Raw genomic sequence first — 27864 nt, 5'->3', positions numbered from 1 at the left:
CGAGAATTCTTGCGATTGTAACATCTAAGAAAATTTAATGTATAATAATTAAATTAGTGTTACAATCTTTGAAACAGACTACGACACTGGTAGCTGAACTATTTAGATAATTATTAGTTTTGTTACTTTGCAATTTTTTCAGGTCTTACACAGATACGTCAAATGCAGCAGAAGTAGAAAAGGATACCATCACTACATACAAGTCATGGGAAGTTAACAAGAAAGCTGGTGATTAACATTACTAAACGCCGTTAAAATCATCAAGGTTTTGGTTATTTTTTTTTAAGTTTACTAAGCTTTGCTTATCCAAAATTCTCGAGTTCAAACCATGTAATCATTAAAGTTGGAACATTGTATATAATATCAGTCTTATGCGATATGCACTTTATCCAATTATTCTATCTATATAATCGAAAAGGTATTATTAAAACTTTTATAAGTAGGTTTAATCATTATGTATTCATGTATGTATATGTTTTAAGTTACAAGTTTATAATTTTGTGATTGAACATGTTTTTGGTTTGTGGACAATCTCTGATTTTCCTCTAAGTTTTACTATGAATATGTTACGAACAAAGCAACGTGAGGTATGTCCTGAACAAACTTTTTGGTGTTAATTTCTAACCTCCTGCCTCCATAAAGTATCAATTTAAGATTTGTTTCAGCATTGTGTAATGTTAAGTAAATATCATTGGAAACTCTCTGTTTTCTGAAATGTCCTCAATTAAATAAAGAAGAAGGCGAGAAAAATGCCTATATGAAGAGGGATAAGATACTGCAAAGTTAAAATATCAACAAGTCTGATAAATTATCTTTAAATAAATAAAGAGAACATCGGTTTGTTACCCTTCATTTATGTTAAATATTTAGAATAGGTTGATTTACAGTGGCGAAAACCCTCCAAATCCTCAAAATCAAACCTCCAAATAGTGGCATTTTAGAACCTCAGTGCCTTTCCTTATATAGAATGGGTCTGAACTCCATATTTTTGTGTCGTTATTTAAGTGAGGTTTAATGGTAATCAATCCGATTTCAATCAACGAAAATGTGAAGAGATGACCTACTTACTTTTAAAATGTCATTTTGTGCCCCAACAATTGAACGTTTTAGAAAAATAAAGTCTGTAAATTCGAGGCCAAAGTCCCATATAACATTCAAACAACACACTTTGTTGTGACCGAAGTGACTCAGTGGTAAGAGCAAAATTAGTCTAGAATTAATTAAAATAGTCTAAACTAAATATAGGTATAAATTTTTCTTAAAAAATTTGTAAAAAATTTTAACAGTATATTACGACTAAACCAAATAAGCATTTGCTGTATCCTTCCCTCCCCATCTTCTTTTCCAGCTGTTATTTGAATTTAATTCCTTTATATCTACTATTAAATTGTAATAAAATATATCATTCATTACAGATTTGTTTTGTTATATTTATTTTGTCATTTTTTTAGAGCAAAGAATGGGCGCTCTTTAGAAAAATGACGATACAGATTCTTAATTAGACTTTTTCAGTGAGGTTTATTTTTAATATTTTATGTTTATTCATTAATTGTTCGATGGTCGAAAAGTTTATACATTTATTATTCATGTAAATAAAGGAATGATTTGTTAATGAAAATTACCGAAACAATGCTCAGAATAAATAAAAACATGTATATCATCGTCAATTAATTGTAGCAAATTTTTAGATTTTAACATAATTCTTAATTGGAAAGAGCTCCCGTTTTCAAGACATTTTATACACAGTAAGGAATACAGTTACCTGATTATAATCATATGTCTTGCTAAACTGGTCTTAAATTAATTATCGGGGGGGGGGGGGGTAACAATATGTTGGAAATGATGAATATAAATGTACATGTATGAAGTCATCATAGACTCATACAAGACCAAAAAATGAAATGAAATGAAAAACCCTAAACAAGATAACCAAATTTTACATATACATACTAGAATATGATAAAAATAAAATCAAGTAATTATTCTGTATATTATCTATGTTCATAGAGGCAAATTCTCAATAAAAATATAAAAATTATTCTTCCTAAGAAAATCCCAAGAATATAATTGCAATGATAACAAAACTGTTGAGGGATTTCCATATCGTCATATATTTGTACTGCCCATGGAGATATATAAGTATGATGGAGTGTCCAATTATTAATACATGCATGGCTTTATAGTAATATTTCATCTGCCTAAACAAGGCAATGCCCAAGTCATATTATTTACTAAAATAAATAATTCCTAAATTTCTTCATTAAACTACCCAATCACACACTCTGTCGTATCAGATGGACTAAGTCGGCCTCAAAATAAAGTTTACGTGGGATTTGCTTTGGAAACTATATACATTTGTACATGTATTCATTAAAGAACCGACTTAATAATTTTATTAATATCAGGCTGTCCAAGGGGATTGTGAATAAAGATAAAGGAATGGATAAAATGTTTGATTTATTTTTTTATTTTTCTATCAAAGATCCATGTTAGAAACTCATTTCTATTTTATGATTTTATAATTTTCTCAATTCTATTTCTCATCAATATTGAAGAGAAAAACAGGAAACATTAATCAAGTTTAATAAGACACTGTTTCATTTCTTTACTGAGCTGAGATTAGTTTGTTTTTTTACTGGGAATCATAAAGGATGGTATAAAGTATAGATTAGTCCGAAGAAAACAGACATCGAAACTTGTAATCTTAGTTTGAAGTAAGTCAGGAGAAAGATTTGTCAATTATATTCATTACAAGTAATAATAGCTTTCCAAAAAGCATGCCTGACTAAACAAAATTATTCAATTGAAGCATGTGTGTATCAATTAGGGTATCTTATTAGAAATGAATTTTAATTTTCGCTGCTGATCATAAATTTATAAACGGAACGTGCAAATTTAAGACGAAATGTCAGTCTTTTCTTTGATCTAGAACATGTACATATATATCACTTGAAATTCTTTTATTTTATTAATTCAATTTTTTTTTAGGAATGTACACATATCATATAAGTGCATGTAAGCTTGAAAGCTGGAAAGTAAACAGTCGGTTTTTTTTTAAATTGTATTTGTTATATTAAGATGCAAAATCAACCGAAAGGCATTTTTAAACCTTTCCAACCATATGAAATATGACAGGGTTATACAAACACGTATTGTTTTTTAATGTGTGTAGGCAGCTTCATCAAAATCATCTTGACAAGCAATTAAAAAAGGGTGAATTCTCAAATTCATGAAAAAAAACACCCTAACTGTAATTTCAATTCAATTAGAATTCCTTATATGCAATTCCATTTATTGCATGCTCCTACAAAGGGGGGGGGGGGGGGCAAATCCATGTTTTTTCATTTATCATATAAAGTTAAGAAAAGTGCCAGCTGCCAAAAAAGTTGGGAGGAGGAATCAGCCACCCCTTCACCCCAACCCTCGATTCTACGTGCCTGTGATGTAAACACATGGTGTGCTCGGGGATATTCGCATGATTCCAACGGACACGTCAACTAATCGGTAAACAAAAACTATGAATGAGACATTATGGCGCGAAATCCTGCTATAACCGTTCACGCAACGAATGAACTCGTCCATTGGCAAGGGGGTCAGATTAATTTTTTGACATTTGTTTTGTAACAGCTACAAACATGTATATCATACTTTGGATCGGATGTTTTGAAAGAAATCTAACGAATTAAGAAACACACTTGATAAGTAATTGTTAAATGTAGTAATGTACATTTAGTAAGACACGCGAGTTATGATCCCTTTTCAAGATTAATGAAATCGCCCAACTGAACAAAAATCGGGTCACACCCCGCTTCGGCGATTTAGTTCCTCAAGTAAACATTCCAGCTGTATCCAAACTGATGACTCCCTTGTAATAATGATAATCTAACACCAATTATTACTTACATTGTACCGTAATATACAATATGTTACAACTTATTTTGATGACCCCCTCCCCCTTTTTCAGTCTTCAATAATAGTCGAATGCTGATCTATTTTAAATCAGGATTACACACGTGCACTGAATGGTGAACGTCCCTTTTAACTTGAAAACTCTTGCTCGCTGTTGTTATTACATGCCATATAACATTTTTATCAGTTGTGAATTTAAATGCTGACATCTTAAACATGCATCGGTTAATTTTTTTTGTGAAATATCATGATATTGCTTGTCCCATTGTCTGCACTATTTTGGAGAATGCAACTTTTAAACCTTAGATATGCCTGATGTCAGGCAATAAACCCTCTTGGATTACAACAGGGTAATATTTTTGGAAAGGATGTTTGATGATTGGTTCTAATGCTGAGTAAAATCTACATGAAAGAATCATTTACCTGAAACAAATATAGGCTATCATATCATATATTGTCAGTGCTTTGTTTTGTGTTTTTTCCTCTAATACTGAACAAAAGTTTTACGTCAAGTCAAGTAAATCAAACAATTTATTTCATTTAAATATTCCGGAGAAATTATCAAATCAAAATCCTAAAAATGCTTCTATTCTCGTATGCTTAGAATTGTTCATATGTTATTCTTTAAACCGACAAGTCCGTAAGTTTATCCTTGTAAAAATATCTGCCTCTATAATCGTTGAATGATTTACGAAGTATTTCCATCGGTTTATTTTTCACTTTAGATATCTGATAAAAAATGAAATAAAATTCCAGTTTCATTCCAGCTATTATAAATACATGTAGAAAAACGTAAAAAAAAATCTAAAACCTTTATGAATAATTTTAAAAACCAATCACTACACCCTTATGAATGCATTAGTGTTTATAATTAGTTATCATTTTTACATACTCCTACATCATATGTCCTAAATAATTTTTGAAAAGTTTTCAAACTGTCACGCAATAAGGTAAATCGTGTTTCGGTGTCGAGTGAATTGGATTACAAAAACAAACAAGCAATCCTTTTTTTTAAATCGGAATGTGTGAATAAATAAAACGCATTTTAATGCAACACCTCGCACGTTTTTGCAGTTAAAATTATATTATAGATTTCTTTTTGTGACAAATCCTCTTGCTTATGTAAAATGGTTTAAAGTTCAAGCACATTCTGTATCATAAATTTTGAACTACAATTTACATGCAAACATTTGAAAGGTGAAGCTATTTCAAAGCTTCTATCATTTATTTGATTTGTCAGGTCTAAACAATCTTTCGCAAAAACCAAAATAGGGACTAATGTATCTTTGAAGTATTGGTGACAAAACGTATTCTTTTCAGTCGACGTTCTATTTTTTCTAACTTATCATGACAAACTCTCATCAAAAATTCTTACGCCCGCTACTTTTGAAATCAAATACCATTACATCCATTACTAATAGATTCTGACTTGACCTAAATATCAAACTTACATCGCATGCTAACTAGATATTATGTAACGTTAATTTGCAATTTTGTTTTGTATCACTTTATATTGGAAAAGGGATATCATGCAAAGACCAAAACTAAAATGAAATGTAAAATGAATGTCAAGAAATAAAGAAAACTTTCTTTTAAAAGAAATTGCAAATATAAGTAGACTTTCTGAAAGTCAAAATTTGGAATTATATCACATAAAAGATGAAAGAAGTATATATACACGCAATATGTGTATTTTGTAGCCTTAAAGATGGAATTTCTATCATGGAAAAATGTTTTTTTTAACTATTTAATATGGTTTGATATGAAATATTAATAGGGTCCATTCTATTTAGCTAGTAAACGATGAATCTCTCTCTCTCTCTCTCTCTCTCTCTCTCTCTCTCTCTCTCATAGTAAAGGTAATTATGCCCAATAATTTGTGAGTTGACATGTATATATAAAATGCGATTGCTAAAGCGTGTTTATTCACAAAATATCATATATATTACATTACTAAATGTCACTTTCTGTGCGTTTGTTCTGTTCTGGATTGCGTGATTTTTTATGTCAACGATAGACTTTTGTATCTCCAAACATCTGGACTGTGGAGTTTTTTCAGTCATTTTGAAATTTGAACCAAATTGAAGCATTTTTAATCTCATTTCAAAAAGCTTTAAAAGGAAAAACTTGATCTTTATTGCATTTCCAAACAATTTCATTCAAAAGATTGGTAGGACAACTCTACCAATAGTATGAGGAAAATGTCCGTGTGTTTAACAGCTCAAATTCTCAAGGCTTTATGGTTTTTCATACCCCTCTTGTTAAATTTGAATTATGTTCTGGGTCAAGGTAAGCATTGATTGTCCATAATTAGTCGTATTTTTATTAATGACGTATGATTGCATAAAATAATTCCAAGTGTAGGAAAGCATATGGATAGAAAATAAACCAACATTGCACAAGAAACTGTTCTGAACTGTGTTTTTTTTTTAATATCAGACGTTTTTATTTGATTTAATAATTCTTTGTAACAAGTACCAATGAATTCATATGTGTGTTATAATTTGTTCACATGTATATACAATTTTAATGTATTTTAACTGCCTTATTTTCGCACCATTTGAAAATTTTCAATTCAAGAGCAAGCTTAATCTTGAGCTTTCAGAAAAAAACAGAGTTTATTACAGGAAAAAATGTAATGCTATTATTATCTCATTTATTTTTGTAAACATTATTTTGTAGTTGAGAATTTTAAAACTTGTTTTCCTGCAATACCAAACTTATTTTAGTAAATAACACCGAAAAGAAGATCTATATCTAATAAGTTATATTTCTTATGTCAAAAAATCTTTCATATTTTTCCGGGGGATTAAATCCAAATCAATGATTTCCGGTTGTATCATGGGTATTCTTGCTTAATAGTGAACTCGCTGTGCGAGTAATTTTGATAATCAAAATTCTAACTGATTAAAATTAATATTTACTGGGAATATACGAGGCTATTGCTTTCAAATGTGTAACCGAAAATACTCATGCTATTCCATACATATGTGAATACTTGCTGATAAATACTTAAGAATTTCTTGTACCACTTTTCCTAATGTCAAAATACCTTTTAAAAAACCTGTATAACACTGAATAGTGTAACTCATTATCAAAGATATAATTTTCTAAAAAGTTATATACCACTTTACATAATAAAATATCGTTTCATTTGCTCGTTTATTGTAAAATTCTTAGAACACCGGGTGATGACACAGTCGTGTGATGGCGACTGGGTCCGGTATGAGGACAGCTGTTACCGATATTATACGTCACAGATGGCATGGATCTACGCCTTCAAGACGTGCCAGTCAGACAATGGATTCCTTACAGACATTGAAAACGCAGACGAGCAAGCCTTTCTGCAAAGTAAAACATAAATTGTATAATAAATAAATACGGATGAGAAATGTAAAGATGTATAAATTAGAAAATATTTTTCATATTTCGAAAACAAAATATCTGGAATAAAATGAGTCGGACCAATTATGCATCATTTTTATACTGATATTTTTTATGTTTATTTGTAGATTTAACGAGCAGGGCAAAATTTTGGTTAAGCGCGTCAGATTCTGTGGGTGACTGGTTTAAATGGATGTGGTATGGCGGTATTCACCCCTGGGGATATACCAACTGGGACACCGGTCAGTAATTGTTTGTGACTATTTAACACAAGTGGCACGACTTTGTTAATGATTTAAGGTTAATCATTTAGTGTAACTTTTGTTGAAGCTGTAATTTTGAAAGAACAATGCGGTAATTGCTTACAATAGCAATCTTATAAATGCGCTGTATGAGAAAAGTTTATTCATTGGAGGTAAACAATATAGATTTATGAAATAAAATACAGATTAAAAAAAGAAATATTTGGATTGTTTTTAGTTTATGCGTCTATTGCGCAAGTATTTATTCATTTCATGCCAAACATTGTTTACTCGTATATTTTTCTGTATATTTTGTATTTTTTTTAATAAAAATTTAAAAATAAATACTGGTTTACAGCGCAATTTGTTCTTTCCTTAATAATGTCGAATGTAAATTTATAATGAAATGAAAAAAGTATATAGAATTATTCTGATTGGTAAAGACGGGAAAATGATAGCAATGACATTTTTGTATCTATTTAAAAGATATAAAAAATATATATAGGAATATGTAATTAATTATCTAGTGAATACATCAGGTATCTTTTAGATTTTGAAATAAAGTAGACAGCGAACATCAAATGTGCGTTACAATTCTTAGAATATCCCGACTTAATCAAGATTTCTATCTAATGATATTAAAGTATGAATTATGAAACCTATGCCTCCTTCGTATTTACTGCATCCAATACCCCTGCATTTATCACTCATTCCCGACTATTGTTTCATGATTTGTTGAATGACATAACACCATATATACATGTACCGTAGTACAGTATATATATAGTAAGTATAAAAAATTTAACTGGGCACTTGTTATCATTTACGGATCCTTCATGTGGATGCATTAAAAGCTCATACGGCTCTTGTTTGAATGAATCAGTTATTGTTATAAACTGTCTTTTTACCTTTTAAATTACATTTCAAAGCTTTGAACCTTAAGATTAAAATTATTCCAAAGTTTCTATTGCAATGTGATTTTAAGTGAAATTTTGTGAAGTAACTGATTCTTGAGCTGACTTATTTAAACAGGTCAACCTGATAACTCTGGGGGTAATGAGGACTGTGCTGTAGTCAAAGAAAACGGAAAATGGGACGATTTGGACTGTAGCTCGACTTTGCCATTTGTCTGTAAAAGAAAAGGTAAGTTGTGGGTACTATGGTAAGACAATAATGTACATAACACTGTGCCAGATAATTCTTATGATGCAAAGGTTGCGTTTTGCACCTGTCTAATGAGCAGTGTCCGCAAAATTCATTAATGCGCATTTGAAGTACATTGCTTTAAGAGTATTTTGTGGTTTCTCGCCTGACAGGTGAGATATTTATTTAAGGCATTTATAAATTGAAAGAAAAACAATTTAAAATAAAAATTGTTAACTGGTACATATATTTTAGTTACGATATCTTTTTGCGATTCAACATGGAAAAAGAAAGATGGAGGATGCTTCAAAGTATTTCCTGATTTCAAGAACTGGCTAGACGCTCAAAGAACTTGTCAATCAAATTCAGCCACACTTGCTAATATCGATAGCATTTCTAAACAAAATTATGTGTTTGGTAAGATTTTTTTTAAATCCCCGTTTGATTTCTAATAAGAATATCAAAGGGCATTTTATCCCGGCATAACAATTCCTTTCAAGCCTACATTTTACACAGGTTTATTTCGTGTTTGGTTGATTTGGATTGGTGGGTTTTACTCACCGACGGAAGACGTTTGGGCATGGGCTGGAACGAACCTACCATGGGAATATCAGTATTGGGGCCCAGGTATTGTATGAGCATCATACCTTCGCTATTCTACAGATTTAGAAAAGCATAGGTGAATGTTAACAGGCCCTATTATGTTCATGTCTCTGTCTTTCTCTCCCCTGACGTTTTGTCAAGGTCAGCCAAATAACGGTAGATTACAGAACTGCCTTGGGCTTGCTCCATCTACTGGATTCTGGGACGATGGAAAATGCGATGGCCACTACATACAATATATATGTGAAAGGAAGAGTAGGTGGTCTACTTTCATTTCCTAGGGAAATAGAATTGAGGAATTGATTGGATTTTACAAGACATCACATATTTCTTATAAAATAATAACTAATGCCATAATTGTCTAATAAGAATATGCTTTATCAGCATTAGAACTAAAAAGTGTGCTATTTTGTTTATACATATCATGGCTCATTTTATACTCCTGTAGCGTTTTATCTTACCGAAGATCCTGTTTTGACATTGGCAGTGGAGGCTTCTAGCAATGAAACGAGACTCATCTGTGCTTTTATTTTCAACATTTCGGATGTCGATTTCTCTGTGGAATGGTATCTGAATGATAAAGTTATTAAAGAAGACACACTTATTAATAAAACAGAGGGCTTATTACTGGAAAAAGATATTACATTGTTAAAGCAAGGAGATCAGGTACAGTCATGTCTCTTTACACAAATGCAGGCCTGAGGTACATGTTTAAGTTTTCCATTCAGATATTTAAAAAGTTCATCTATAAATAAGAAAGAAAAATTATACTTACGATGATATTTACTTGATTTACATCTAAAGATGAAGTGTGTTGTTACTCCGTGCATGCCAGGAAACTGCAGTTTGAGAGGTTCTTCACGAGAAAGCAACGTTATATCTGCAAAGATTCAGGTATGGTAAAATGCATTGATCTGTATAAACAGTATATCTACATAATAATTGTCAGAGGATTTCATGGTAAATATTTTTCTGCATTATTTTCATTTTTATGCAAGTAAATTTTGCACGTTTTTGAAACACTCCATTCGTTCAACTGTTTTGTTTATCTTTCTTATCCATAAAAATGCTAGTGTTCAGAAACTTCCCTATACTTTTTGATCCAACACCAGCCAAAAATGTCTTTTTTTTAAAATCAGGATTATATATAGAAATATATTTCTTTGCATCTCAAACGTGTTGTTTTTTTTTAAATGCTACAGGAATATTTCGATGTTCGTGAGAACGGGCGTCTAATAAAATATTAGATTTATCATGAAACCGGTGGGTTTTTTTTTTAAAATTAGTTAAGATTTACGGGGCTACTTATCCCCTTCTATTTAGATTTCGTCAAACTGTCAAATTATCTCACCAGGAAAACTCAGCAACCAAGTGTACTCTTGTACACAAACGAAATATTAAAGTAGCAAGAATGGTAACTTATTTAACTTTTGGAATCTATTAAGTTTTGAAAATGATAAAGAAAATGACATATCAAGAAAAGAAGCTTCCTCTCTCCTGTTCCTTTCGCCAAAAGTTTCTTAAAGGAAGATGGAAATTTCCAATTCCGCATGACTTTGGGTTTTTTATTGGAATATATTAGCAATTGAAAAATTCAAGCAAAAATTTAGGAAATTGTCTCTTTAATTGAATGATATACCTTATTTTGTAATGTGATTTCGTGATGTATGAAATGTTTTAGCTAGCTTAAGTGAGCTTTTCTGATCACATTTTGTCTGTTATCCGTCTGTAAATTTTTCACATTTTCAACATCTTCTCCAGAAAAACTGGACCAGTTTCCTTTTAAAAGGGGAGATAATTATTGAAATTTTGAAAGAATTTTTCAAAAATATTCTTCTCAGAAAATAATCAGCCAGGAAAGTTGAAACTCAGGCGGAAGCATCCTCAGGTAGTGTAGATTCAAAGTTGTGAAACCATGATCCTTGAGGGTAGGGTGGGGCACACTGGGGTCGATTTTTTACATAGGAATATACATGTATAGAGTACTAGTAAATATTTAAAATCATCTCAGAAACCAATCAGCCACGAAAGCTGAAACTTATGTGAAATCATTTTTAGGTATTGTAGATTCAAAGTAGAGAAAATAATGATCCCCAGGGGTAAGGTGGGGCCACAAGGGAGTCGAATTTTTACAAGGGTATACATAGATAAAAGTCTTCTTCTAAGAGGCGTGTAAGGAAGAATCCTCAGATGGGAGAATTTAAAAAAAAAACCTTGAATGTCATCATATATTTTATTTCTTAAATGCAAGCATTTTGACACATTGCTGATTCTTTGAAATTGTTCAGACTCTGACCGCTAGACGATTCGTAGGCCTTACAAGGGGTTTAAAGTTTGATGTACGTTTATATCCCATGTATAAACAATTGTTTGGGGTATTTTTAAGAACTGCAATGCTCAACATGTGATATGACTATGAAATCATCCTGTTAAACAGGGGCTTGATTTTAAACAAAAGAATGACCAGTAGGAAAATGGATTTTTATTTATATAGAGGATCTACATGATTTATACCACATTGTCCAAATATTTAAATTTCGTATTATGACTCCCTTAACTGATTTTAGCATGCCTATTGTTGCTCAGTTGAGCGATATGGCCCATGGGCCTCTTGTTAACTTCTTGGTAGGTTGAAAGCGGAGCTCAGATCACATTGGCTGAGAGTTTAGGCCCCGCCCTTATTAATATCACCAGCACTGTCCCCCCACACCTGTTCTGTGAACAAAGTCACCGAGATAGCCCTGAATTATGTAACCCACATGTGTCTATTCAATTAGTGAGAGGTAACTTTTATTTTTTTATGAACCTAATTCTTTATATTTCTAATTAAACGCGAAGAAATGATATCTGCGAAAAACGGAGGGAAATATCTCTTTCTAATTTAAAATTTAACCCTTATTTTCTGAGTGTTGAGAACTATAAAAAAAATTAAGATAATTACTGAATTTCTACGATACATTTCAGGATGGGAAAGAACATGTATTCGTTCGCATGTGCCCATTAGTCAAGCTGTATTCGGTACATACGTTCCACATTCCAAACCATGTACATATAAGATGACATGGTCATCTGAAGTGTTAATACCAGTGAAGGCAACACTGGACGGCATTGTTGACAGAAACCAATACAGAAACATCCGGGTTCTTTTTACCGCTTCCAACGTCACAAAGCTCATATCTACTGTACAGGTGAGATTAAGTTTAGCGGATAGTGTTGACAGTGGGACACATTCAAATCAACAAATCAATCGTTCATTTGTGATTTCAAAAATTGCTTCATTCTTTATAACGATGGTTCGGTTGCAAAAGTTTTTAGTAATGCAATTACCAACAGTCAAACTTTTGCTCATACATGTTTATAATTTACGTAGTTTATTTCTAGATGAATCATAAAACTTTTATTCTCCTCAGTTTTTAGTGATTAGTATGCAAACACATTTGATATCATCTTATATCTCTTAGTGATCTTTTCTGGTGAATTTAATCCTTTAAAAACAAAAATTGTAATTAAATTTAGGGCACATCTAACTTATATTCAAATGTCTCTAAGACAAATTTTAGAACACTGTATATAGCAGATATTAAATCACAAAATAATTTCTAGCATTTTATTTTCAGATAACCTGAAATTAAATTCTATACTTTAACATCTGATATCTGCTCTCTTTCATTTTTTTCTCCATATTTGAATCCTATACTTTTTTCATATGCGTATATCATATTGCAATTTCGTATAGTTTTATAATGGTTTATTTCTATCTAAATTGATAAAAATAGCATTTGTTTCGTAAGCTTCTATCTGTATTGATGATATGATTTTTCTTGTTTATGCTAGTATTATAGTTTACGATATGTGTATTGCATGCAGTTTTTTATTAAATTAATTTTTTTTTTGGATTGAACAAATTAAATCTATTGTTATAAAAACCTGAAATAAATTCAAATATTTCATTCAGATATTTTACAATAATAGTACATGTATACTATATTTTACAATAAAAGAAAATTTATAAAACACAAAAGAATATTATACCATGCAAATGACGAATGATAATGCTATGAAAATAATACAATGAAAATAAAATCCATACATTAAAAATAGAAATGATACATAACAAATTGAAATTATATGGTAAAGCATTACGATATTATATAGACATACGAATGACACGCATTTAATAGAGTACATAAATTTGATGATCCCAGTATATAGAGAATAATTGTTATGTGTTAATCACTTAAATATACGTTAGATGACTATAGTGGATGAAGATAGGATAGCAACATGTTCATCTATAAATGACCCTCACATGACAACATTTGATAAAAGGTAAAAAATAGAAAAGACTATATGATTATATTTTTCATCTCATATTTTCATTTAAATTTCTAACCTATACCGTTTATAATTCATTTTTGAAAGTATTATATTTGCAAATTTAAAGTTTACTGAGCTTTGTTCGACTATTTTATTCTTGCAGTTATTATGACAACTATTTGGAAGGCGAATTTGTATTGTACAGGCACAAGAGCTTGCCTTATGAGGTACATGATTTATGCCTTATACATATTAGGATACAACTTTTAATCTACAATTTAAGCTCACATTTACTTTAACATTTAATCTTTGGTTTTAGTTTGATTAAAAGAATCTCGAATAAAATAAGACATCTTTATATATGTAAATTTGTATTTTGTTCTACGTGTATACAAAACATCAAAATATCATAAGTCTAACTATGATTAAGAAAGGTTGAAAGTGTAAAAGATGATAATAGATCCATAGTAATGATATTGACACGTGTACGTCAACTGATTTACTTCTGTTGAAATGTTTTAGCTTAGTTTAAAAGATGATCGACTGTTGATAGACAAACTTCGAAAGCATCAATTTCTCACATTCCAAGGCAGGTGTAATTGAATGTGCTCAACGTTTGTAATATCTACTTTAGTTCTTTCTTGATAAATATTGTTCAAATTCAATAACTTACAGGAGAAGGTTCAGGGTAGGAAATAAATTAGCTTTGTATTTTCTGAAAGCATAATAATTTTCTATGTTTGAGTTTGAAATTTCTCCTAATTACCTTAGTTTTTAGGAGATCTTAATATCATATGTGCTATATTCTTCAAGTATTTTGTTTGTTTGCTTTTTTTTTGGTTTTGGTGTTTAGGTCCGAGTCTTCTACCGTAGATGTAATACAGTGGCTGCCTGTAACTGTGCTGTTGCGGTTAAGTCTGGGGATGACGTCATACTACTCGATGTCTGTGGTCCTTCAGTTAAAGCAACTACAAGAAAACCTATTTTCACGATAAAAATGTATTTGAATGGAGAACTTACTCCGGGAACTGAGGTTATTTCACATGGAGGAGGAAAAACATACGAGGTTCGAACATAAAAAGTTTCCGAATACGATTATATTTTAGGGGAAAAAACGACAAATGAAAATGTTTAACGCGTAAATACACAGTTCATAAACATTTCATTTGACCAGGTTGTACTTCCGACCGGAGCAAGGATTTTTGTTATGACCGGACAGATTATCAGTAATAGACAATTTCTAAATGTTAAAATGGTGGCATCAACAGTTGATTTCAATCAAACAGAGGGTAAGATTGAATAAATTTTAAAGGAAAAAACATTTTATTTATTTTTCAATTGTTATCATTTTTTTAATTCTAACTAATCAATATTTATTGTATTATGAAATTGTAAATTCTTATTGTGCTTATCATTTTAACAAAATATAGCATATATCATCCTCACATATTTAGTTTAAATCCGAATGTCGGAAAACTCATAGTGAAAATGTGAAAAACTTTATGTATTGTTTATTATGATGATCAATTGTTTGTAAAATGGACAAGAGCGATATCACCTCACCAAAACAAGTAAATCAGTACTACGAGATATAGTACCAAAAATACAATAGATAATCATATAAATATATGATGATCAACATTCATTCAAATGAATTGATTCTGAATAGTTTTCATCGTACTTATTTTCTTATGGGGAAATTTTGGAAAACCAACCCAAGTTGGTATATTCCCTATAGATATTGAATTCTAGCATGGATTTCACTTCTAAATTACAGAAAAGAGTTTAGTTTTGAGAAAAGGTAATCTTTTATGAATTAATCGCTGTTCATAAAAAAGTTCCATTTGAATTTGAACTCGAATCTTCCGACCAAACCTATATATGCTTTGTGCTAGGTAGAGCATTAGATCACATTTGCAAAGGATTAAGATCGCCGTGTTCTTGCATACTGTTAAAAAAGTAAAAATTAGGGATGTGGAGGACCCTTACCATACAGGTTGCATACCATTCCAGCTTGAGCAAAATCATCATATGTAACACTTCTCAATTTTGCAAAATAATACCATGTACCATGCTACCTAACTTATTGATAAAATGTAAATCTTACGAATATTAAAACATTTTGGATTTTATTAAAAACATTGATTCATTTACATGGAAACATCTCTAAAACCAACTATTTTATATGTAACCGTCGCTAGTAACGGTATGCATCAATAAATCTTAGGTGTTTGTTGGAGAATTTCTTATTTAAAAAAGCACATTTTTAGGACTTTGTGGGACATTTGATGGAGACAAAAATAACGATCTGATGAAAAGGGATGGCTCGTTGTATACAGGAGGAGTTAAACATCCTAACGAGTTTTCCTTGACATGGAGGTATGAATGAAAAGTTAGTCAGTAATTGGAGGTTGTTACTCATTTCAACATAAAAGTAAAAGTAGGTTATTATTCTGTTTTAGTCAAGTGATAAAACAAGGTGTGCTTTCAACTTGTGCTTATTTGAACATAAGATTTATTGGATCCATAAATATGTTCTTCTTTAGGGTTTCCCCTGAAGAATCGCTATTCAAGGGCGACTGCAGGTCCTCCAACTCTGGTATGGTTGAAAAGAGACATTACTGTGATTGTTTGGAGGGAGAAACCGCCATATGTCAAGAAAGGGTGGATGTAATGACCTGTGCAGAAATCGAGAAAAGGAGAGGCCTTCTGAACGGACAAAAGGGTCCGACTAATATTTAACTACGCTTTGATATCAACTTCAAACTTTACAAGCTGAAGCACTAATTTTGACAGTTTATAAACAAACATCTGAAAGTTACACTCCAAAATTGTAAAAAAAAAAGTATTCGTTTTATCAACTTTGCATTCTTTCAAAAGATATTAAGCTTTCGTTGTTTTAGCACATTTTTGCATTTTTTTTATTGCAAATAACATATTCTTCACTACCAAAAAACACTTATTAATCATTTGGTGTAAAAAAAAAAAAATTCTGAATGATTTTGTATTGTAGGAGTGAAACTTATCACACAGGACTTGATGAACGATGCAGAGACCCCTCCTATACGCTGTGGGTCCACAAGGAACGAATCGTTTGAATACGATCCAGAGTATAGGCAACCGGTATGGAGATTCTATCAAATAAATAATTTTAGTTTATTGTGGAACTTCTGTGTGCTCTTTTACGAAATTATACGATGCACGTAAGAGAATAAAAAGATTTAACCTTCTGACTTTAACAATTTTCGTATTGAGTAAGCAATAAAATCGTCGGCAATTATGTTGTAGAAATAATTATATCAGCACTAGTAAACAATTAAAATAAACTAAAGTAAACAGAGTTCTATCCAGTTAATGTTTGCTTGAAATTCCGGTTTGGCTTTTTTTTTTTATTTAGGCTGTACAAGCATCTTTTAATCTATTTTTTTTTTACAAGTGAACCAAGGCTTATGAAATATGTGTCGAGCACAATACTGCAGTAAAGTCATGATAATGATCATCTTTATAAATTATGTATTACATTCTACTCTAAAAAATATGTTCTGTTAAGCTACAATATAAATATATGAAATTTGAATTTTAGGTACATGTATTAAGAGAAAATTTCACTTTAACACGTGTATATAGATTCCAGAATGGCCTACTGCAAGTAATATCACCGAATCCATAGCACGAAATATCTGTAAACATTTCGTAGAAAACGACAAAGCAGGAGCTTTATGCGTGAATGTCTCTGGAATTGATATTGATCCCATACTGCAAGGCTGTATATGCGACATCCAGGTAAGGAGTTTTTTTCAAATCTTCAACCTTGTAGCATCTTTTACATTACCAGTTTAGTAATAATTAGGACAATGGGGGATTAATGATTGTTAATAAGCAGACATACTGGTAATTTTGTAATCATACATTACTCTTTCATATTTCTTATTCTTCTTAATAGCTTACGGACAGTACTGATTGGGCGAAGGAGAGTCTTGACAATTTGCTTCGTGAATGTTTAATTATAATAGAGACAGATGATTGGGGTAATGTAACGAGACCTGATGTATTAGATATTATATGTCCAAACAATTGTTGGGGAAACGGAAACTGTTCTGATGGTAAATATGTCGAAATGTATATTCATTGCGGGAAGAAAATAAGCAATAAATGATAGAAGTATTACTATTTCTCTCTTTTTTTCAACAAGAGTTGTATTGCTAAAGTTTTTCATATTAAACATTAACAGGACTCGGTCAGTGTTTTCATCCCTGGATTGGAGCCGAGTGCTCCGTCAACAAAACTGTGCAACCAGAGCTTCATCAAGTTGGCGATGGGGAGCCGTGTGACTCTGTTTGTTCAGAGTGTCTCTCTGTCAGATTATACGGCGAGAACCTTGCTGATGTTGAAAATCTTACATGCCACTATAGAATATTAAATGTATGAATTATTTACATTTGCTAATCCAACGTAGAACATCAATGATATTGATGCAATAATCTTTTTGTTTTGTAATTCCATATATACGTTAATGTTTTCCATTTAATCATATGAATTATTTTATTTGGAGTTTTGATATTGAAAGCAAATCTAATTGGTTTTTTAGTTAACATTGGACTCAATATCCGATGTAAAATCAATCAAAGCAGAGTACTTATACAGTCAAATGGTCAAATGCACTTTTCAAGCAGTAGCATTTTATGAAATTGCAGTCAGCAACGACGGGGAGATCATGAGTGAATACATACAATACATTGATTTTAACAGCCATTGTCACCGTTGCAATAGTGCTTGGTGTACAAAAAGGGTATGTATGAGAATGCATTTTTTTTTAATTTTTGTCTCAGAAAGAAACATTATTCTTCCAAGGATGACATAGTATGATATTTGTAAACTTCAGTTGTGTGCTATTTTATATTTCTATATTCCCTCAGCAAGATGTTTGCAAAATAAATGATGAATGTCAAGAGCATGGCTTTATGAATCCCACGAATACGTTGGAAGTTTGCAACGTAACTCTTTCCAAATTCCAGTGGTCTAGATTAAAAGGTAAGTCATCGGATATGCATACAGAATTTTACAAGCTTAAAATACTGTAATAGACAATAAATAGGATTAAACTTGACTGAAATTTTAGAGGTATGAATAATTCTTGAATATATGAATTCAGTTTAACACTTTATGTTTGCTTTCATATTGTTCTCATTCAATTATGAACAAAATGATTTGTAGCTAGAATGCAATAGAACATATCACATTAATAATGAGCAAATTATTTCATGACGCAAGTACTGCCACTTATGCTAAAATTAACATACATTTCAGTTGAAAATATCCCCATGAAAAGTTACACTTTTCAAGATGTATCTGGCCAGTTTGTCATTACGAGGGAATCGAGGTTCTATGTAGGAGGAACAGGTTTACCAACATTAACAGAGTCATTGAACAGGAAGGCTCGCGTACTAAATGGTAATCAATATCTCTCACTAGTAGGTTTATCATATACTAGTACCTGTTTTCATGACGTGGAGGGAAGTCCTTTTGGAATAACTATCACTCTCGTCGTCAAGCTGTCGAGAAGCGCTAGCACCTGCTTTGTTTTCAGTTCCGGTGGAGAGGAAGTTTCTCATTACGGATACGCTATGTGGCTCGAGATTGACAGTCTATATGCCAAGGCTAGTAATAGTAGGCACGAATGGGTCGTTTCTACTTCCTGCGTGAAGATGGAGGAATTTATTCACATACAGATGATGTGGAGTCTGCAAAGTTGTTTACAACTAACTATAAATTCCAACACGATGACATCAAGCAAAAATTGTATTTCAAGACCAGAATCAAATTACACACCTCTTAAAGAATTTGTAATTGGAGGTTCTTCAAAAAAGGACCAAAACTGTAAATTATCTATACAACATCTAACTTTTGTGTGTGCCTCTGGAGACATTATCAACACAACCAACAGTACAGATTTGCCTGTCACTGGTAAGAGATAATTTGTGAATAAAAATACCAATTCTTTGGAATTTTTCAAAAACCATTTTTTGGTTAGATATTTTTTACATTTTTCAAGTTTCAATTCATTTTATGACAAATAATGGTGGTCAGTTGAAAATATATTTCAGACTTAATTAAATATTACCTTAAATAATTACGTTAACAATAAAAGATGTATATGTCTATATATATATGGCTGCTTTTATTTCTCAGAACGGACAACTACGGTAGGCATACTTACTGGTAAGCCATGAGAAGAGTCGACGTCGTCAGCAACAGCGTTAGAAGCTGCCGTCATCTCAACAGAGATGTACTTTCGGGAGTTTTATTTTGTACAGTTTGTTGCCTATTTTTATTTTTCGGGTACGTAAAGAGAAAGGAAAATTGTTTTATAAAACGGAATATACTGTGGTTTCATTAATATTCAAGGGTATCAATTTTCGTGAATAAAGTTAAAATCACAGTTTCACGGATACGTAATTCGTGGTCAATGACCCTATCAATACAAACTGGTAGAAGAAAATGCACTTCAATGAACATTTAAATTCATGGTTAAACTTAAAAACGAAATCTACGAAAATTGGTATTCAACGAATATTGATGAAACCACAGTATGAAGAATATACAAGTATATACATGTATATCAAACTGTTTAAATAAGATTTCAAATATCTAAATTGACTATTGTTGTGGGTTTGCTTTAGATGCAAACAGCGTCGGAAAAAGAAACAATACAATCACATTGTGTCACCTGATCAAAGTAAAACTGACCAAACAGCAAACGCGAAGAGGGCTGCACTTAATCCAGTATTCGAGGACGATTCCGGAACCTCAGTTTACAGGCATCATTGGACAGGCGAGACTCCTTTATGGAGAGTATACAGGTACATGTTACATGTAGAAAAAATATAGACATATATATTGTTTGATCTATTCGCAAATTACATTTTAAAACTCAGGGAAAACAATTCCCTTTAAATGTAGTAATAAGATAGGATATACGCAATTTATTTCTTGCATTCAAAATTACCCAAAATATAATTCAAATTTTTAAAAATCCTGGCTATGATGTACGTAATTTACATGTAGTGAACAATCGTATCTTTAAGCATCTGATCTTCACTGTAGGTACGCAGAGCATGATAGAATAAGGATCAATACGCAAAATAACGGTATGACAAATTCAAACAGTGTAAGAATCCATGAAGCAGAAACTAGATTTCCTCTTGGAACGAGATACGGCAATGCTGTTTATGGGTTTTCCAGTGAGCCAAGTACAGGTCCATATACTCGTACAACCAATGAAATTAATACACGTTACGTAGAGAGCACAAGGTGCATCCTTCATTCCGGGATTTCATCGACAGACGAAAATAGACACGTACCAACCTTCTATCAAAGACGACCTGATCAGGTACTCTGGATTCAAAGTCTAAATATGAAAAATTAGTTAGATGTGAGCACAACATCAAAGAGGGATTGCCATGAACAGATAGAAGATAGTTCACGTGTTCGAAGTGGTAATCAATTATTACCTGATAATACTACAAAGAAAAGTAGAATAGGAAACCAAAATCAAAACCGAATGATGAAAACTGTAAAAACCACCCTATCCAAAGAAGATACTAGTAGTTTAAAAGAGAAAAGTCATGTTTGCATAAACTGCAAGGGTCATTATGAATTTCATGAAAATACCAGTATGCTTGACGGTGGTGTCTTTAGAAAGACTAATTGCTTTAAAGACAGCAGTTGTCAAACTGAATCTTATTCCGAACCCTCTGGAAAAACTCGAAGAAACATTGCCTATACCCATAACGACCAATTCAGCAATAAAAACCAAAGTGAGAATAGAAATATACTGAGTCGCATTATTTGTACTCCATGAGCTCTCGTCAACCTTTGCCAGATTTTCCAGAAACAAAACTAGGTCAACAATACATGTTAAATCTTGTTTCGTATAAAAATAAGAAAATTAAACATGGCAGCATGGTTTGATCAATGAAGAAAAACAATCAAGCCAATCAAAAAAGTTTGATGTTTCAAAAGATGAAATCATGGAAAGCAGGGATCAGGCCGGGTGCAGCAATCAATCACAGGTTTTAGATAGCAAGGTTTATTTATCTAAAGAAGCATTGCAGGAGGGAAAACAGGGCCAGGAAATACAAGTAGAAACTATGTGGATGCCAAGCGAAACTGAAGAGGATAGCATAAGTTTATTGTCTTGTGGAACAGAGATTGAAATGGGGGGAATAATGAAGGATGCAGAAATGCAGAGAAAAGATGGTATTGATAAATCATATGAAATTAGGATGGAATGGATTCCAGAAATCACCAATCAAACACAAGCCACGTTTTAAGTGCATCATGAAATGAAAGTTCTGAAATTTTGAATTTTGCTGAAATGCAAAATGGAACTTCTCGATCTCAGCCGGACTCGTCTACGTTTGCTTCGAAAGGCACAGCAAACACTCAATTTAGCAAAGTAAAAATGGAGCAAAAATCTGAAAGAAAAGCAAATGAACTTTTTGAGGTGAAACTTGACAAGGAATTTGTTCCACGAAGTGACATGCATGTACTGGAAAGAGATTTGGTTTCAACAGATTCCCCAAAATATCTTGCAACTCATAGCAAAACTGACAGTGGAAAACAAGTAAACCGCAAATACACAACAGATAAAAAGTTTGAAAGTAAAGAAAATGGAAGTCAATTTCCTGAAGCCAGATCACTTAATATGCATTCAGGTATAAAAGAAGAAATGTGTTTATCTGTTAACATTTTAAATGGACATCAGGTTGTTAGAGAAAATAAGAAAGTGTGTAATCACTGTCGTAGAAATTTGAATCCGGAGTCCTCTTCCTTGCAAACAAATTTGGATATGGGCTTAGGAAAAGCCAAATTGGGGGCGCAAACTGGTGAAGCGAAAATCAAAGAGCAACATAAGATACAAGAACATCCCCAAAGCATCGAAATGGTTGGCCATGTTGCTACAAAAATGCATGAAAACAGCCAAGAAAGATATACATGTAGGAGCTCTCAACTGTTAAAGAAAACAGATGACAGCAATGTATTAGTTGGTTCTGGCAAAGTGAAATATCAGTCTGAAAGAATTGAATATAGCAAAATTAAGCATCTGTCTGAACAAATTCAAGACTTTGCTGTTGGTTTTAAGAAACAAGAAACGCTCCAAGAGGATTCTTCACATGAAGAAAACGATGTTTATTATCAATTCGGGGAAACCATGTTCAAGTATGATTAAAAATGAATGTTTAATTTTGACAACAAAAATATCCTGAATGCTACTTGTGAGATTTATTACACAAATCGTTGTCTTACTTAGATACAGACCAGCTGCAGAAGAATTCAAAGAACCTGTCTTGAAGGACCATGATTCTGCATCTATCGTAGAGGGGTCGCTGCAGAAAACGGAATCAGTCCCTACAAGTTACAATACGACATCCTCGATGTCTAAAATAGATGTCCCTGGAAATGAATGGACCAGGCACGTTTACAGATTTTGATCTTATAAAGCTCAATATTGTAGCCGAAATAACTGATAAAATTCAATAACGTGAAAAATATACATGTATCTATATAAATTTTAACATCATTAGACGTGTATCCTGCAATACGAAATAAAATTGAAAGATTTAAACACAAAATATCTCGTATAATTGTTTCCACTTTTTAGTTTAACTTAACAACAGTTAAAAAGCAAACTTTTATTTTACATAAATTTATTGAGATAAAATTAACAGATGTCAATGTACATGTGTATTTCGTTCTTATAGGGAACCCCTGAACACATCGGACACAACAGACGGAGGAAATCACATCTTCACAACATACACGGCATGGAAAGTCGACATTAACGCTGACAAATAATTCACTATTACTTGCAAGCAAATTTTATAAATGTAAGCCTTCTACCTTAGTATCTCCTGGAGATGCTACTCAAGCTCAGTAACCACGAAGTCCAGCACTTCTTTCCCCAATAGTTAATTAATAAGTGTGACCGTACAATCAAGATTGCATAATCTGCCCAAATCAAGAATCTGCTCAACATCATTTTACATGGGTATATATAACATTTTACTTATGATGGGCAGTTATGACTAGTTCGGCCCATCTACGATGATCATGAGTGAACATTTAGTGTTCAAATTTCAGAGTTATATTTTATTTCTAAATAAAGCAACAAAACTGGCAGAACTGTCAGAAATAAAATTGTGATGCAGGTTTTCAGTCGTTTCTGAGTCCCCCACCTGGGTATGATGCATCGCTTACGCATAATGTATTCATTCATACATGGCTTAAAGGTTACAAAGGTTAAATAGCATTACAGGACAAACTTGCAATATCAGGGACCCGTTTCATCAAAGGTCCTAGGCTCAGGCGTAGCTCTACGCCGGCGTAAGTTCGGGACCAGCGCGCTATTTTGCGTTTCATCAAAGGGCGTATCTTTACGCCGGACTAAAGTTAAGCCAAAATTTTACGTCTACTCATGGGTAGGCGTAAGTTCCAAATTAAACATAAACAAAAAACATGGCGACTTTGCTCTTGCTCCGGAGGCGTTCTAAACATTCTCTAAGGAGGGAGAGGGTTTTTAGAGACCGAACAAACGTACGCGAAAGCTTTGATGACTTGGACCTTATTGAGAGGTACCGCTTTCAAAGAAATTTCATCGTTGACATTATAAACAGCGTTGATCCCATTATTGGGAGGTCCAACTAATGCAGTTCCAACTTATACACAGGTACAAGAGCACTTCATCCTGTGATAAATATACATGAACTTTTAAACAAACACAAAAGTATTCATACATGTATGTGTGTTATAAAACTTTAATTCAAATTTCAAAATTTATCATTTACCATTTCTTTTTTATTTTTAATCATTACATACATATTTCATATGATAAATAACTATATGCTGTTTTATATCATATATTTAAATTATACAAGGTGCTTGTGACTCTAAGGTACCTAGGAAAAGGAGATTTTTATTCAGAGGTGGGGGACTTGCATGGCATTTCTCGTGCATCAGTTAGCAAAATTGTTCATGAAGGTAGTCAGTTTTATACTTTGGAAAAATAATGATAATAAAACAACCGCAAAGTATAATGCTTTAAAATGTGTCTGATTTTTTTCTTTTTAAGTTATGATGTAATAAGGAGAGAGAGAGAGAGAGAGAGATTCACAAAGGTATACGTTATATAATGATTTATTGTTCATATATAAAGTTATTACAGATGACATTTCATTAATACATATGTATATATAGATTTTAGTGTGTGGAGCCATCAATTCGAAGATGAAGAACATCATGTTCCCCAATGATGCAAATTCCATACGTTCTTTTAAAGCTGATTTCTTTTAAGATAGCGCATATTCCCAATTGTGTAGGGGCTATTGACGGAACCCTTATACCAATCAAAGGGATGAGTGGGTTGGGAGAACCTGCATTTATCTGCAGGAAGAATTTCTGCGCCTTGAACATCCAGGCTGTGGCTGACCCAAATATGCGGTAATTAAAATATATTTGTTGAAGTAAATAATTAAACAATCTAATATTGTACATGAGATCGAGATATTGTCAAGAGATGGTGTTAACAATGAGTTTAAGTTAAAACTTATTTTCCTAATTTTAAAAATCTTCTATGATTTTATTCAGAGATTTCTCCACATCAACACGTGTTTTCCTTGAGCCAGCCACGATGCGTATGTGTTCCGGTCTTCTGGCGTCCCAGCAATCATGGAAACATTGCCAGAAGGGGATGGTTACTTGGGGATTCAGGTTACCCCCTGAAAGAATGGTTACTTACACCGTTTTTGTCCCCAAGTAGCCCCCAAGAAGAAAAGTACAATGAAGCTTTATCAAAGACGAGAATAGTTGTTGAGAGGGCATTCGGAGTTCTAAAATTCAGATTTCGGTATTATTTTTTTTTACTTCTAACTCGTACATATACATTTTAATTTGAAATACATACGAACTCATTTATTGCTGAAATGATATACTTTACACAAATTCTTTTAAAGGTGTTTGTATTCAGGTGGGGGGGGGGACTTCGGTTTTCACCGCAAAGATGCTCCAAAGTCATTGAAACATGTTTCAGACAGCACAACACAGCGATCATTGCGAAAGCTCCCCTCCGACAAGGGCTTGTTCAAAACATTAACTGTAATGATGTCGTTATTGCAATTGTACAGGGAACCGCGCAGCAACTGAGGATATGCGTCGCTGGCTTGTTATAGAAATGATTACATAAATTGTGCTCGACAAATAGTTTTCTTAAAACATTTTCTTCCTTTCTTTTTCAAAACACGTTTTATATACAGGCTTTCAATCACAACAAGTTTTTATAAAAAAAGCAGAACTGAAAGTTAAGTCATTATAATCGTTTGACACCATATCATTACACATATATTTTCAACTTGCAGCAACAACGCAAGACCTACTCGTGGCTTTGCCACGAGCTCTGCTCTATTTCGATATTACATTTCTTTCAAAACATCCGATCCAAATTATAACATACATGTATGAAGCTGTAGACAAGTGTCAAAAAATTCATCTAACCCCTCCCCATGCATCTCTGTCAATGGATGAGTTCATTCAAACAATTAGATCAAGATCTCAGCCGTTGCCTGAATGGTAAAGCAGGACTTCGCGCCATAATGCCTCATTCATAGCGCGCGCCGGTTAGTCGACGGATCTGTTGGGATCATGCGAACACCCCAGAGCATACCGTGTGTTTACACCCCCTCCCACTTTTTTGCAGAAGGCACTTTTCTAAACTTTTTATAATAAATGGAAATATCATGGATTTGCCCCTCCAGTTTTGTAGGAGCATGTAATAAAAATGTAGTAATAAATGAAACTGCAAATAAGGAATTCTAATTGAATTGAAGTTTCAGCTAGGGGTTTTTTTCATGAATTTGAGAATTCACCCTTTTTTAATTGTTAGTTAAGATGATTTTGATGAAGCTGTCCCACACACATTCAAAAACAATACGGGTTTGTATACCCTTTCATATTTCCTATGGTTGGAAAGTTTTAAAAATGCCTTTCAGTAGATATTGCATCTTAATATAATAACAAACGCAATTAAAAAAAAAATGACTATTTAATCTCCAGCTTTGAAGCTTACATGCACTTATATCATATGTGAACATTCCTAAAAAAATTGAATTAATAATAATATAATTGAATTTCAAGTGATATATATGTACATATTCTAGATCGATGAGAAGACTGACATTTCGTCTTAATTTTGCACGTCCCGTTTATAAATTTATGATCAGCAGCGATAATTAAATTTCATTTTTGATAAGATAGCCTAATTGATACATGCATGCTTCAATTGAACAATTGTGCTTAGTCAGGCAAGCTTTTTGGAAAGCTATTACTTGTTTTAAAGTAACAGACTTAAATTCGACGCGAAGCAGATCCGCTTCGCGGCTGCTACATTGCAGTAAATGGGACGAATTCTTACTGTGACCTGAGCGGAGCCTGGTCACGGTAAGATTATTCTTTTTAGATCAGATGGTGTTCCGATGAGGCCACTTTAACCTTAGCAACTTCGCACTTTCGCCTTCGCCTTTCTTTTTTGATTGCATTCAGCAAGTCTTGGTCGATTACACAGAATTTGATGATCGCCTGTACTCGCCAAAGGTTTCTCGAATATACCCGGGCTGTTGAAAATAAATTCTCAGTAGTTCGCCTTCTGCCTCAGATGTCATTTAATAGTGCTAAAATTTTCTTTACACGATAGAGAGCTTCACAAACATAAAAAGACGAAGGCGAAAGTGCGAAGTTGCGAAGGCGAGATTGCGAAGGCGAAGGAGCGATAGTAGTATCGCTCCTTCACCTTCGCACTTTCTCCTTCGCATCTTCGTGCTTCACCGTCGCATCTTCGCACTTTCGCTCCTTCGCCTTCGCAATTTCGCCTTCGCACTCTTGCATTTTCGCCCTAAAGGCGAAAGTGCGAAGGTCAAAGTGGCCCCATCGGAACACCATAAAATTACATAATTTATACTCAGACTCACACATTAATACGATTGTATTTTTTAATTTACAAGTTTACAGGTCTGGATTTTTGAACACGATTACCCTCCATAACGGAGAGTTAGTTTAAGTTAAAGCTGAACACCGCTCGTAAATAGCCACCATCACACAGATACCTAGTATATAAACCCTTCGATTTCGTTACACCTAATTGCACACCTGAAACTCGTGGCCGACATGTTGTATTCCTTTCGTCATCAGTAAATTATCAGATCAGAAATACATATTT

At 32.7% G+C, this 27864-nt stretch overlaps 1 protein-coding gene and 2 pseudogenes across 2 annotated transcripts in view; all 3 read left to right on the top strand.

Moving 5' to 3' along the window:
* LOC128180252 (uncharacterized) overlaps nt 1-1354 on the top strand; it is a 31232-nt gene extending 29878 nt beyond the window's left edge. The window contains exon 29 of one of the 2 annotated variants that reach the window (XM_052848214.1): nt 143-1354. In XM_052848214.1, the coding sequence (XP_052704174.1) occupies nt 143-236 (94 nt within the window). In that variant the 3' untranslated portion in view covers nt 237-1354. The remainder of the gene's footprint in view (nt 1-142) is intronic. The other variant, XM_052848215.1, reaches the window with a different exon arrangement.
* A 4707-nt stretch (nt 1355-6061) lies between these two features.
* Nucleotides 6062-23705, top strand: LOC128180254 (uncharacterized; annotated as a pseudogene).
* Nucleotides 23706-24982: 1277 nt separating this feature from the next.
* Nucleotides 24983-25825, top strand: LOC128182174 (putative nuclease HARBI1; annotated as a pseudogene).
* Nucleotides 25826-27864: the final 2039 nt, after the last annotated feature.

Source organism: Crassostrea angulata, chromosome 4 (assembly GCF_025612915.1).
Source record: "Crassostrea angulata isolate pt1a10 chromosome 4, ASM2561291v2, whole genome shotgun sequence".
In the NCBI taxonomy this organism is placed as follows: Eukaryota; Metazoa; Mollusca; class Bivalvia; order Ostreida; family Ostreidae; genus Magallana; species Magallana angulata.
The sequence above is the reverse complement of the archived record's forward strand: the minus strand, read 5'-3'. Positions and strand labels throughout refer to the sequence as shown.